Genomic DNA, 13,913 nt, shown 5'->3' on the forward strand with positions numbered 1-13,913 from the left:
GGATTCACACAGTGAATGAGGGGTAGAGGCTGACAGAGATTCCTTCCTGTCTTGTGGCTTCTGGCCCTTTTTGTTTTGGAAATTTTCAAACACATACAAACGAATAACAATGAATTACTTTGTACTCATCACTCATCTTCAATAATGACCGACGGATGACCAGTCTGGTTTCATGGCTCCTCAATCCACTGTAAGCCTCTCCATTATTTTGAAGCAAATCCCCAATTTATCATTTCATCTGTAGATATGTCAGTACCTGTCTCTAAAACATAACCCTTCAAAAAAAAAACAAAAAACAAACCTGACAAAACATCACACCTAAAACAAATAACAGTAATCCATTAATATCATCAAATATTCAGTCAGTATTCAGATTTTCCTGGTTGTCTGAAATTTTTTTCTGGTAGCTTTTTATTTTTTAACAGTTTTATCGAGGTATAATTCACATACCACATAATTCACCCATTTAAAGTGTATAATTCAGTGGCTTTTAGTGTATCGTAGAGTTGTGCATCCATCACCACAGTCAATTTTAGTACATTTTCATTATCCCAAAAAGAAACTCCACACCCCTTCACCATCACCCCAACTGCCACAGCCCCCAACTCCAGCCTTAGACAACCATAAGCTACTTTTTGTTCTGTAGATTTGCCTAGTCTGGACACTTCGTGTAAATGGAACGATACAATATGTGTAGTCCTTTGTGACTTGCTTCTTTCACATGGCATAACATTTTCAAGATTCATTCCTGTATAGCACATATCAATACTTAATTTCTATTTATTGCTAAATAACATTCTGTTGTATAGCTATACCATGTTGTATTTATTCAATTATCAGTTGATGGACATTTTAGGTTGTTTCTTCTTTGGGACTATTATTAATAATGCTGTTATGAATAGTCATGTAAAAGTTTTTTGGGGTAGACGTATATTTTTATTTCTCTTGGCATATGCTTAGGAATAGAATCGCTGGATCACATGCTAATTCTATGTTTATTTGAGGGACTGCCTCATAATTTTTTAAAAGTTTGTTTAAATCATCAAATAAAATTCATATGCTGCAAATTTGTTGCTATATCTCTTAAGAATCTTTTAATCTTCATATAGGTCTCCCTCCCTTTTTTTCCCTCTTGCAATGCATTTGTTGATAAAACTGAGTTATTTATCCTGTGGAGTTTCCAGCAATTTGGAATTTGCTGATTGCCTCTCTGTGGTATCATTTAATATATTCTTCTTTCCTCTGTATTTCTTATAAATTGGTAGTTAGGTCAAGAAGTTGATTAGTTTTAGGTTCAATGTTCAGGCAAGAATACTTCATGAATGGTTTTACGTATTTATCGGGAGGCAAAAAAAAGCTCTCTTTTTGTGATATTAGCCATTGATGATCATTCTCTAGATCCATATATTCATTAGAGATTAGAAAATGGTAGTATTCATTTTTGTATTAGCTGGAATACTTTCAAAAAGAGCCATGGGTGATTTGACTCCAACATAACCTCTTCTAAGCCCCTTCATATCCTACGCCAGAAGCCAGTCTTCTTAGACAGTGTACCTTCTAATGAGTGTAAACTGAGCTGCCTTCCATGGTGTCTATTTGACCCATAAGGAATTCAGGCACCACCCTGGTTAAGAAATAGACATCAGCAACATCCCATAAAGCCCCATTTGCCCATTACCATGACCACTACCTCCCTCCTAGCTCTAGAGATTTCACTATCCTGACTTTAAGGTAATCACTTCCTTGCTTCTTCTTCTTTTTTTTTTTTAATATTGTTTGATCCTGTGAAACTCTTCTTTTTTTTTTTTTAGGATTTTTTTATTGGGGAAGGGGAACAGGACTTTATTGGGGGAACAGTGTGTACTTCCAGGACTTTTTTCCAAGTCAAGATGTTGTCCTTTCAATCTTAGTTGTGGAGGGTGCCGTTCAGCTTCAAATTGTCCTTTCAGTCTTAGTTGTGGAGGGTGCAGCTCAGCTCCAGCTCCAGTTGCTGTTGCTAGTTGCAGGGGGTGCAGCCCATCATCCCTTGCAGAACTCGAGGAATTGAACTGGCAACCTTGTGGTTGAGAGCCCACTGGCCCATGTGGGACTCGAACCGGCAGCCTTCGGAGTTAGGAGCATGGAGCTCTAACCGCCTGAGCCACCGGGCCAGCCCCACTTCCTTGCTTCTTGATAGTTTTACAAGCTACGAGATGTGATCAAACAATAAATATGGTGAGTGTTTAAATAAAAAAAAAATTTTTTACAGTAAAAGACACATTGCCATTAATCACCCTCAAAATACTCCCCCTTACTTTGAACACACTTATCCCACCGTTTTCTGAAGCAGTTCTGGAAGTCCTCTTTCATGAGTGTCTTTAGTTGTGCTGTTGTGGCTGCCTTGATGTTCTGAATCATTTTGACTTTGGGAAAGAGCCAGAAGTTGAACGGTGCCAGATCCAGTGAATAAGGTGGATGAGGACACATGTTTTTATTTGACAGAAATTGCCATATACCAGAAGCGATTGTGACACGGAGCATTGTCATGATGGAGGATGATTTATGGCACTCTTTAAAACACACCTTCTCTCAACCATAGCTCACACTTGACTGACTGCACCAAACAAGTTGAAACTTGTCACACACTGTTATGAAGGTTTGACGTGCTGTTTCCCGTGTTGAAGATTCCTGCCTTGGCACTTGGCAACAGCATTCACCGTATTTTTTTTTATTGCAGCAGAAAGGATCTATCACACATTGCTTCTGGTACAGCAATTTCTGTCAAATAAAAACATTATGGTGTGTCTTCATCCACCTTATTCACTGGATCTGGCACCATGTGACTTCTGGCTCTTCCCCACCGTCAAAATGACCATGAAATAGTCATTTGAATTGATTCAGGACATCAAGACAACCACGACAGTGCAACTAAAGACCCTCATGAAAGAGGACGTCCAGAACTGCTTCAAAAAGTGGCAACAACAATGGGATGAGTGTGTTCCAAGAGAGGGGTAGTATTTTGAGGGGGACTGTTGAAAGTAAACTGACATCTTAAGATGTTTAACCATAGAGCTGGGAGGCCTATGGGGTGGAGCTGGGCCCCTTGTTAACTCTCTAGTCTTGACTTCCTGTTGAACTTTATGGTAACCACCATGGGGAGGGACTCGAGTAAAAGAAGCCATGTTGTGTTTGTGTCTTTCTCCCATGTAGGTGGCTGGTGAAGGGGCCATGCATTCTTTGTTTTTTTTTTTTCTTTTCCCGAATAAACCGTTTTCTTTTTGGTGGATAATCTGGGTAATTATTTGGCCATTCGATAGGGATTAATGGCAATGTGTCTTTTACTGTAATAATTTTTTAAAATTTAAACATTCACCATATTTTTAAATCACAGCTTGTATGTGTGTATCCCTATATCATATTGCTTTCCCTGTTTTATAGATTATCTATCTATCTGTCTATATCTATCTATCTATCTAAAGCTACAGTAACTGAGACAGAGAGGTTAATGTGGAAGGATATACAAAATGACCAGTGAAACAAAATAGAGTCCAGAAACATACCCACACATATATGGAACTTTAGTAAGTGACAGATACAATTGGATATCCATATTTTTAAAAATTAATTTGGATTCACACCTCATACCTGATATAAAAGAATGAACTCAAGATAAACTCCATATGAATCTTAGGATGGATTTTTCTATCTCTATAAAAAACATCACTGGGATTTTGAAAGGGTTTTCATTGAATCTATAGATTGATTTGGACAGTATTGACATCTTAACAATATTAAGCCTTCCAATTCATGAACATGAGATGTGTTTCCATTTATGTCTTCTTTAATTTCTTTCAGCAATATATTTTTTAAAAACTTTTATTTATTTTAAGTGTGTTTTTCCAGGACTCATCAGCTGCAAGTCGAGTAGTTGTTTCAATCTAGTTGTGGAGGGCGCAGCTCACACTGGCCCATGTGGGGATCGAACTGGCAACCCTGGTGTTACGAGCATCACGCTCTAACCAACTGAGCTAATCGGCTGCCCCTCAGCAATATTTTATAATTTTCATTGCACAAGTCTTTTACCTCCTTGGTTAATTCCTATTTTATTCTTTTTGATACTATGATAAATGGACTGAACCCAGATCCCTGAGTGATGGGGGCCTAGACTGGAATTCTGTGAGCTATTTCTTTTCTTTTTAAAAAAAATTTAATTAGGGCAGATATTTTATTTTATTATTCAAAGAACATGGAAGATTTAGTAAATGTGTTCAATTCTAGTTTTTAAAAAAGGCAGCCTTTCTGTAAAAACAGAAGATACAACGTAAGATGAAAACCAGCAAAATTATACCCATGTGGGGTCCAACGGTGGAAAGTGAATAAAACACACATTCCCGCTCATAAAGATGGCAATTCTTCTAATGTGAGCTATTTCTAAGATTTTGGTCTTTGTGATGATCTCCATATGAAAGATTGAGCCCATCATAGACAATCTCCTGTTTCAAGACCCATAATTTAACCACATTGAAAAGTCACTTTTGCCATGTAAGGTAACACATTCACAGGTTCTAGGGATTAGGATGTGGACATCCTAGAGGAGGGCATTATTCTGTCTACCATACGTGTTGCAAATATCTCCCACAACTCTATGGCTGACTGTTTACTCAATTAATGGCAACTTTTAATTGACAGAAGTCATTTTTGCCACATTTCTATTTTTAATTTAGTCCAATGTCAAACTTTCCCTTTATGATTGATGCTTTTTGTGTCCTGTTTAAGAAATCCGTGCCTACTCCCAAGTCACGCAGATATTCGCTTAGGTTTTTCACCTAGAAATGTTATTGTTTTACCCTTCACATTTAGAGCTACATTCTGCTCTGAATAGATTTTTGCTTAATATGTGACATTAGGGAGGCCATTTATTTCTATATAGATATCCAATTGCCCTAACAACTACTAGTCATTTATTGAATAGAATGTCCTTTCTTTATAGTTTTGCAGTGACTTCCTTGTAAATCAGGTGTCCACATGTGTAAATATGTTTCTGAATTCTCCCAGTTGTATTCAAAGAACTTCCTGTGATAATGGAAATGTCCTATATCTGTTCTTCCAAGATGGTAATCCTGTGGCTACTGAGCACCTGATATGTGGCTAGTGTGACTGAGGAACTAAATTATTAATGTTATTTAATTTTACTGAATTTATATTTAAATAGCCATATGTGGCTAATAGCTACCATGTTGGCCAGAGCAGCATATTGCTTCATTGATCTATTTGTGCCATAGATCCCTGTGCCAATGCCATACTCGCTTAATTACTGTAGCTTCATAATTAGTCTTTACATTTAGTTCTTCTCCATCAAGATCGTATTAACCATTCTAGGCCTTTTGTTTTTCACGTACATTTTAGAATCAGCTTGTCAGTTTCCATAAAAATCCTGCTGTGATTTCAATAGGAAGTGCATTGAATCTATAGATCAAATTGGGGAGAATTGACATCGTTATACCAGTGAGACTTCCAATTTATGAACATGGTATATCCTTTCATTTATTTAGTGTCTTTATTTTCTCTTAATACTGTTTTATATCGTGTGTGTGTGTGTGTGTGTGTGTGTGTGTATAAAGGTCTTGCTCAACTTTTGTTAAAATTATTTCTAGGCATTATGTGACTCTTGGTATTATTGTAGATGGCATTGCTTTTTAAATTAATTATTATTTTTCTAGAGGCAGACATATTCTTGGTATCTTTTCCAGGGTGGAGACACCATGTTCCACATAAGGATAAAAGTGCTGGAGAGGCCTCAGGGGTTCTTGTAAGATAGCCCTATCTTTCCTTAGCTCATACACCTAAAGTCTGCAGTTCTTGATATCCTTAAGGTCACGAAGGAAGGAGGCCCCATCCCAGCAGAAACAGCAACTAGAGCCCACCCAGGATGACGTCTGTTAGTGAAAACATGGAGGCCCAGGATGAGAATTCCCAGATGTCTAGTCCATTGGATTCCAAATCCGTGATTACTACTACCTCAGCTTCGCAGTTCATAAAGTCCGAATTTTTGCCTTCTGAGGAATTTAGTGGGGAAGGACGGAAGTTTTACAGTTGGTCATCAAACATTTTGTCCAATGAAGATAATGATGAAGCATTGGAGACGATAGCCAAAGATGAGCCAAAGGGTGAAGCCCACAGTGACCAACCATCCTGGGCCAATAAAATTGAGTACCTCCTGGCCCACGTGGCCTTATCTATGGGGCTGAGCACCATTTGGCGCTTTCCTTACCTGTGTTTTCACAACGGAGGTGGTAAGCCTGGGGACCAGGAATCTTGGACCCATGAGGGGGTGAGGAGCCAGAGGCTTGTCCTCCAGGGCCTCTGAGATATGTAGGGGCTGAGGATTTGGGATCCTGAATGGGGAAGGAACCAAGTATGTAAACACCTAGGACCTCAGGAGGATGGGAGCAGGATATCCAAACACTTGGATTCATAAGGATGGTGGGGCTGGAGGTCTGGATCGGGAAAGGGAGAAACTATGTATCTGGGTCTTCCAGAAACTGGTGGCCAAGAGACTGGACACCCGGGATTGTGAGGGATGTAGAAACAGTTGAGGCCTGATGCCTGTGGCTCTGAGGGAGGCCACTGGTGGGGAACATGTTTTACTGGACCCCAGAAAAAGTCCAGGCACTGAAAAGCCACATGGTTCTCAGAGCCTCTGCTTGAATTCCCTGCACAGGGAGTTTTCTCATCATGTACATTGTCTTGCTCTTCTTGGTCGGGATTCCTCTCCTCTTGCTGGAGATGGCAGCTGGTCAGAGGATGCGTCAGGGCAGCATTGATGTATGGAAGATCATCAGCCCCCGGATTGGTGGGGTGGGGTATACCAGCTTCATGGTGAGGAGCCCCGGGCTGCCCAGGCCTACCCTTTACACCCCACGCCCTCCCAACCTTTGTCCTGGAACGGGTCCCGTGATTTCACTCCCATGGGTCAAGTCCCTTCAGTTCCCCAAACCTCTGTCAAATCCCCTCTCTTCTGTTGGCCTACCTTCCTTCCCCTACTTCCAGAATTCTTCATGCTTCCTAGGTGTGCTTCATCGTGGGCTTGTACTATAGTGTGCTCATGGCTTGGAGTCTCTTCTATTTGGGTCAGTCTTTCCAGTCCCCACTGCCTTGGGCAATGTGCCCCTTACTGAGGAACTCCAGTCATTTTGGTGAGAAGAGAGGGAAGAAAAAGGCAAGTGGGGGGGCTGAGAAAAGAATGGGGAATGAAGAAGGAAGAGGACCATTGAGAGAAGAGGGAAGAGCAGACAGATGATGGAATGGAATTGGAAGGAGGCGGGGATGGGAAAAAGGGGGAGGCACCTGGTGTTGCAGTTTCCTCCATGGCTAGTTCACCTCAGATCCTGAATGTATACGGACAACACCCACCACATACTTCTGGTACCGGCATGTACTGAAGGCCACGGATGAAATTGAGATAGATGGGCTACCAGTCCTGCATCTCAGTGTCTCTCTCTTTGTGACCTGGTCAATTATCTGCATCTCCATAATCAAAGGGCTCAAGTCCACTTGGAAGGTGAGCTACCCCTGACTTACTAATTTGAAGGACTCTCTTCTAACTGAGACCCCCCTAATATTCTCCTGCCTTGATGCCTGTAGGTCTCCAACTTCTCATTCCTTCTAATCTGACCTCTGATTCCCAGTAGCCTGTGATCCTACTATCCCAGCCTCTGCCTTTGCTGAACTCTGTTTCTGAATCACACTTCCTACTCAGGTGATGTACGTCTCAGTACTCCTTCCCTGCATCGTCCTATTCTGTCTCCTTATCTGGAGTCTCATGCTGAACGGCTCAATGTTTGGTCTCAAGATTTTGTTGGCTGCCAAGGTGAGGTATCTGCCACCCTTTAATCCTCTTATCAAACCGGGGTCAGGGACAGTATGTTTGTCAGTCTGATAGAGGCCCTTTGAGCTCCCTCTTTAACTCCTTTCCTCTCATCTTCCGTTGCCATCACAGTTTACCGCTCCTCTCTTTATATCCCAACCTGCATGGCACTTCTCCTCCTCAGGTGCCAGCCCTGTACTCGGTGGACGTGTGGCGCCGGACAGGGAACCAGCTCTTTTTGTCCCTGGGCTCTGGCTTTGGCAGCTTCACTGCAATCAGCTCATATATCCCTCGGAACAACAACTGTGTCATGGATGCCATTGCTGTGGCTCTTCTCAACTTGATGACTTCAGTGACTGCTACGGTGTTGGTATTTGCCATCATGGGCCACTTGGCCACAGAGAAGAATGAAAAATGTTACCTGACGTGAGTCCAATCTTTCATATGGAGATCGGCACAAAGACCAGTCTTAGAAATCGCTCACATAACTCCGGTCTGGGCCCCCATCCCTCAGGGATGTTGGCTCAGTCAATATGGGTCCCTCGGACTGGAACATCCTAAGCCTTAAAAACACCCGAATGTCTCCAAGTCTCTCTCTTTCCAGGCTGCTTTTCTCAACTGGGAAAACCCCAAACTTGGAGGTTTTCAAAGGTGTGTTTGCCCCATTCTTAAGTGGGGACTGTCATGGAAAAATTAGGGGATACCTTCAGCTGAACCATTAGACAGCCCATAGCACCAGGGCCCCTATAGCCTATTAATTCTCCCATGACATTCATTTAAAAATTACTTGGACATTTATTTACAAAACAGCTCCTATCTACCAACCCCTGCGCTGAGATCTGGAAACATAGCCAATGGTGAATCAGACTACCATCCCCGCCCTCAGGAAGAGCAGTCTTTTGAAGAAGCAGATAATCACAAACTAGATGATAACTGATAGGGATGAGGGAGCTGCTAACTCCCTGAGGCAGTCAGAGAAGGCTTCCTAGTGGAGGCAATCGTGAGCTGAGTTTTCTCCTGACAAATAACCACTCCTAGTATTCTTTCAAATTGTTCCCATTCATAGACTATGTATAAAAACATACCATTTTTAAAAAAATGGATCATACCATACTACTTTTCCTGATCTTATAAAAACAGGCCTGAACTGCTTTCCATGGCAGTAGAGTTCAGTGAGCTGAATAAGGAGCTGTAGGAATTTGCCGTATGGACAATGGGTGTGGAAGTAGAATTGGGGTACACTGAATGGGGGTAGAGTGGGGTAGTTCTGGGCAGAGGGAATATCATGTGCCAAAGGTCCTGAGACAAGGGAGAGTATCGCAAGTGGAAGATTTAATAGCAGAGTGTGGCTGAGGTGTAGGAGGTGAATAGACTTGTGAGTTAAGAGGCTGGAGATGCAGGTGGAGAAAGCTGAGAAGCGCTAATGATATCCTGAGATTGTCTAGCAGCAGATAAGTGTCCTAAGGCCCTCAGTGACACTGGGAGGACCCCTGCAGAGGTCTATTTAAGTCAGAGATCCTCTGGCCTCACACAAATACCTTTGTGATTGTGGAAGTAGGGTGTCTGGCAGTGCCTGCTAGGAGCCCGGAGACGTGGCTTTTCTTTTATCCAGCTCAAAAACGAAGCTAGTGATTTCCCTTCTCGTATAGAAGATGAGAGAGGAGAAGTTATCTTAAAGGCCCAGATGGTTTTATATGATTCTACCCCTGTCCCCAGGAATGCTGAGATAGTGATGAATCTGGTAGCTACTGGGGTGCTGTCTCCTGAGTTCCAGTTCCCAGAGAGTCTGTATCAGCGTATTGGCTCCATCTACCCCACGTGGTTCAGCAACCTCCCTGAACAAGTCCAAAGCATGGTCCTACCCTACTTATACAATTGTAACTTAGCTGAGCAATTGAAGGAGGTAGGTAAGGGTTGGGGATGGAGCCCTAGAGTTCCCCTCAAAGCCCCCAGTGCACTAGAAACTTCAGCGATCCGTAGGTATCTGTAGAATCCTGAAAGGCAATTCTCAGCAGCATCCTGGACAACCAAGACAAGGTTTACAGTCTCCTTTTGTGACAAGACAATTGTAGCCTCTGTAGCACCAAGCACTAGCATTCATAGAAGCCTGTTTGCCCCACCCTGAAAGAGTTGTTAGACCAGCAGCTGTTGTAGGAAGAAGCCGTCATACCTCAAGGCCCGAGGCGTATAATAATGTCCATTAACAGTGCTACAGATAGTTTCCTAGGGCAGGGGGTGCAGACGGAGTTAGGACTCCACAGAGTGACCTCAGAACTCTCACCATTCCTCCCTTCACCCACAGGTTATGGAGGGTCCAGGTGTGGCCATTGTGGCCTTTACCGACATCATTTCTCTGTTTTCTGGATTTACCTTCTGGGCCATCATGATCTTCATGTTGCTGGTGACCATGGGGCTGAGCACCATGATAGGCATCATGCAGGGCATCATTATTCCTCTCCAGGACACGTTCTCTTCCTTCCAGAAACATACAAAGCTGCTCACAGGTACTCCGACCTATGACCCCCTCCAAGCTGCGGCCATCGTGTCGCTTAACCTGCCTGGGACTCATGCAACCAGCTTGCATTCTGCCCTTGATCCACATCTGATGTTTCCCCCCAGTGGGCGTCTGTGTGCTCATGTTCCTGGGCAGCCTCATTTTCGTGGGACCCTCGGGCAGCTACTACGTGACCCTGCTGGATGATTACTGGGTGTCCCTGCCCCTCTTCTTCATTCTCATCTTGGAGAACGGGGCCATGGCCTGGATCTATGGGGCCAGGAGGTAAGGTCCCAAACCCAAGAGCTGCTATGCCCCCACACAGCTGGGCCCCTAGGGAGCACTGGCCCCTCCTGCACTGACCAGCAGGTCTCTGGTCCCAGGACGACAGAGAGTTCCTAGGAGGGTGGGAAGGAGAAAAGCATAGGCTTGTTTCCTTAGAAAGCATATGTAACATGGAAGAGTGGTGAACAGCCTATATCAAGTCCTAGGGCTCCTGAGCCCTACTTTTACCCAGAGTAGTGTGTACTCTGAAACATGTAATCCCTTGCTTTTCACAATGTGCTCTCTGTGCTCGCTTCGGCAGCACATATACAAAATGTGCTCTCTGGAACAGCAGCTTATTAGAAATGCAGACCCTCAGGCTCATCCCAGACCTTTGAATCTCTATCTGCATTTTCACAAGAACCCCAAATGATTTGTGTGCACACTAATGTTTGAAAAGCACCATATCGTCCAAGGGGGGCAGCATTTCCAGGTGATAGTGGTTCTCGGCATCAGTTCACTTACTCATATTCTCACTCTTAAATATTTCTTAGGGCCTCCCATGTGCCAAGTAGGCCTTATGGTGAATACTGGAGATACTGGGGTAAATTATATTTAGTTTCTGTTCTCAGAGTCCAGAAAGGAAAAGATATGTAAGCAGACCTTGGGCAGAGTGGTAAGTCTATGACAGGACAAGGGCACCGTAGGAACATACGGTAGATGGTCATCTGAAGATTAAAGAGTCAGGCAAGGAGGGGATGCAGAAACAGGATATAGACAGGTGAAGGGGAGTTTATCAAAGGAGAGAGAGAGAAGGGTATTCTAGGCAGAAGGAACCTGACTTACATATGTATTGGGGTTAAGAAGGTGCACCAAAGAAAGCTGGATACACAGCCTTGAAGAAACCACATTTAGGAAGTTGGCTTTTATCCTGAGGGTGAAGGGGGATGGAAATGTGTTGTTTTTTTAAATCACAGGGCTGGGACAGAAATTAGCCTGAAAAGGGATGGATTAGAGGCAAGGAGACTGGTTGTGGAAGTGAACAGAAAGGTCTAAGAAATGTTAAGGGCTCTCTCCTAGGTGAGGTTTGGACTAAACCCTCCCCCAAGGCCTGAACAGCCCGCCCAAAGCCTTATGGCCCTTCCTCCCAGATTGCTTGCAGACCTGATTATCATATTGGACCGCCCCATCTCCCCCATCTATCGTTGGCTGTGGTGCTTTATATCTCCGTTTGTGCTGCTGGTCCTGTTTGTAAGCACCCTGATTCATCTGTATACGAACACCATCACCTACTTGGCCTGGAACTCAAGCACTGTGAGCATCCCTCTGCAGATCCCAGAACCCCCTAGGGAGTGGGGACAAGACTTTTCAATCTACTCTTGCCTCTAGGACTCAGTCTTATTCCCTGATTCCCTTGAGATTCAGTTATCTAGTCTCTTGCCTGGGTTCATCTCCTACCCCCACCTTTTGAATTCCATTTCAAAGTACCTGGACATTCTAAACCTCCCTCTCCTTTCTCCAGTCAGATGAAGTGATCCAAAATTACCCATCATGGGCTGAAGTCTTGCTGGGAGTCCTCATCGGCATTACCATCTTGCCCATTCCTGCCTACTTCCTCTACACCCTCCTTAATGTGGCCATCCCGGTCTCCACGAGCCACAGTAAGGCCACAAGTATCTTTAAATCTGAAGCTAAAGGGGACTCACCAAAGCCCCCTCATGGCTTCCCAGACCAACCTAAAGAATATTGGTAAAATGGATAACTAACCAGGGGACAAACGTTCTGCCATGGGAGTAATTCTTCTTGGAAATAAAGAGTTGGTTCATTTGGCGTAACATCTTTTCTGTTTCACAGTGGAACTCCCTGGTTGGCAACTTGACATTAGAAGACATAACCGTGGCAACCACTAATGTAACTGGACCCAAAGATCTTTTGTTTTTCTGGATTGGGAAAGTTTCTCTGGACTGATGAGTCATTCCCCACATCTTCCACACTTTCCCTCACCAGACCTGTAATGATGGTGTTCTTTGACTTCCCCAGTATTTGACTGATGGTGACTGGTGACCCTACTTCTCCTAGACCACCTTCCTCTTGGAGTTGGTCTGTGTTAAGATGTGCTCCCTATGAAACTAGGGCAGAAATGGTTCTGGCAAATAAAACAGTTCTGTGAAAATTTACTTTTATCATAAAAACATTTCCAATTCCCAATCTTGCCTTCCATTGACTCTGTTAAATTCAAACGCTAGAATCTCGGGTCTTCCCTGCCTAGTGCTTCCTATAAGTAAATTGGACCAGGCAGACACAATTTGCTCAAAAAAGAGTAGGTTCACTGATTTGGCAAAGTGGTTAACTATCTGCTAATTTTGACTTCCTCATATATCTCTTAAATACTTGATTATTTTTAAAAAAATTTTTTGGGGGGGTAATATTGGGGAACAGTGTGTTTCTCCAGGGCCCATCAGGTCTAAGTAGTTGTCCTTCAATCTAGTTGTGGAGAATGCAGCTCAGCTCCAACTCCAGTTACCGTTTTCAATGTAGTTGTGGAGGGCACAGCCCACCATCCCATGCGGGAATTGAACCGGCAACCTTGTTGTTACGAGCTTGTGCTCTAATCAACTGAGCCATCTGGCCGCTCCAATACTGGATTATTTTACCTAATCTACCAAGGGGCTTAAAACTCTACACAACATCAGGTATTTTCACTAGGTGGTGTAGGACCCAGGAGGAAGGGTATTTGGCAAGAAATGATGGGAAGAAAAGAGTTTGACTGTGGAGATTGAAGAAGACCCAAGGAGGACTTCATCTGGGGCAATGTGACAATAAAATAAGACAAACGAAACACACCATATTATAAGATACCTAAAATATAAAATAAGATTTAGTTTAACAATCCTCTTTAAATACACAGATGAGCTTAGAAGAAATTAAGGGCAATCTTTAAGAGGCCAAAAATTAAGCCTAAGCTTGAATTCAGATAGGTAGCAAGTGTTAAAGCTAGTAACTGCTTTGAAGCAATTGCCACTCTTTGGTAACTTAAGTGATTTTGGTTTTAAAGGTAGGTGAAGACAAAGCCTTGGGTCCATGAAAGAAAAGGAAGCCCCCATCCATAGAAAGTGGAAGGGTTACACCCTCTGTCAAGAGTTAGATATAGGGGCCGGCCCGGTGGCTCAGGCGGTTAGAGCTCCGTGCTCCTAACTCCTAAGGCTGCCGGTTCGATTCCCACATGGGCCAGTGGGCTCTCAACCACAAGGTTGCCAGTTCAATTCCTCGACTCCCGCAAGGGATGGTGGGCTCCACCCCCTGCAACTA

General features: G+C 43.4%; 1 protein-coding gene across 1 annotated transcript; it reads left to right on the plus strand.

Annotated features, from left to right (window-relative positions):
* The first annotated feature begins 5,908 nt into the window (after window positions 1-5,908).
* On the plus strand, window positions 5,909-12,655 carry LOC141567663 (orphan sodium- and chloride-dependent neurotransmitter transporter NTT5-like). Its single transcript, XM_074315875.1, has 12 exons — window positions 5,909-6,272; window positions 6,701-6,858; window positions 7,049-7,183; window positions 7,361-7,540; window positions 7,739-7,849; window positions 8,031-8,272; window positions 9,563-9,749; window positions 10,149-10,350; window positions 10,466-10,625; window positions 11,756-11,918; window positions 12,127-12,265; window positions 12,645-12,655. The coding sequence occupies exons 1-12, from the start codon at window positions 5,909-5,911 to the stop codon at window positions 12,653-12,655; spliced, it is 2,052 nt and encodes a 683-aa protein (XP_074171976.1).
* Window positions 12,656-13,913: the final 1,258 nt, after the last annotated feature.

Source organism: Rhinolophus sinicus, linkage group LG11 (assembly GCF_036562045.2).
Source record: "Rhinolophus sinicus isolate RSC01 linkage group LG11, ASM3656204v1, whole genome shotgun sequence".
Classification (NCBI taxonomy): Eukaryota; Metazoa; Chordata; class Mammalia; order Chiroptera; family Rhinolophidae; genus Rhinolophus; species Rhinolophus sinicus.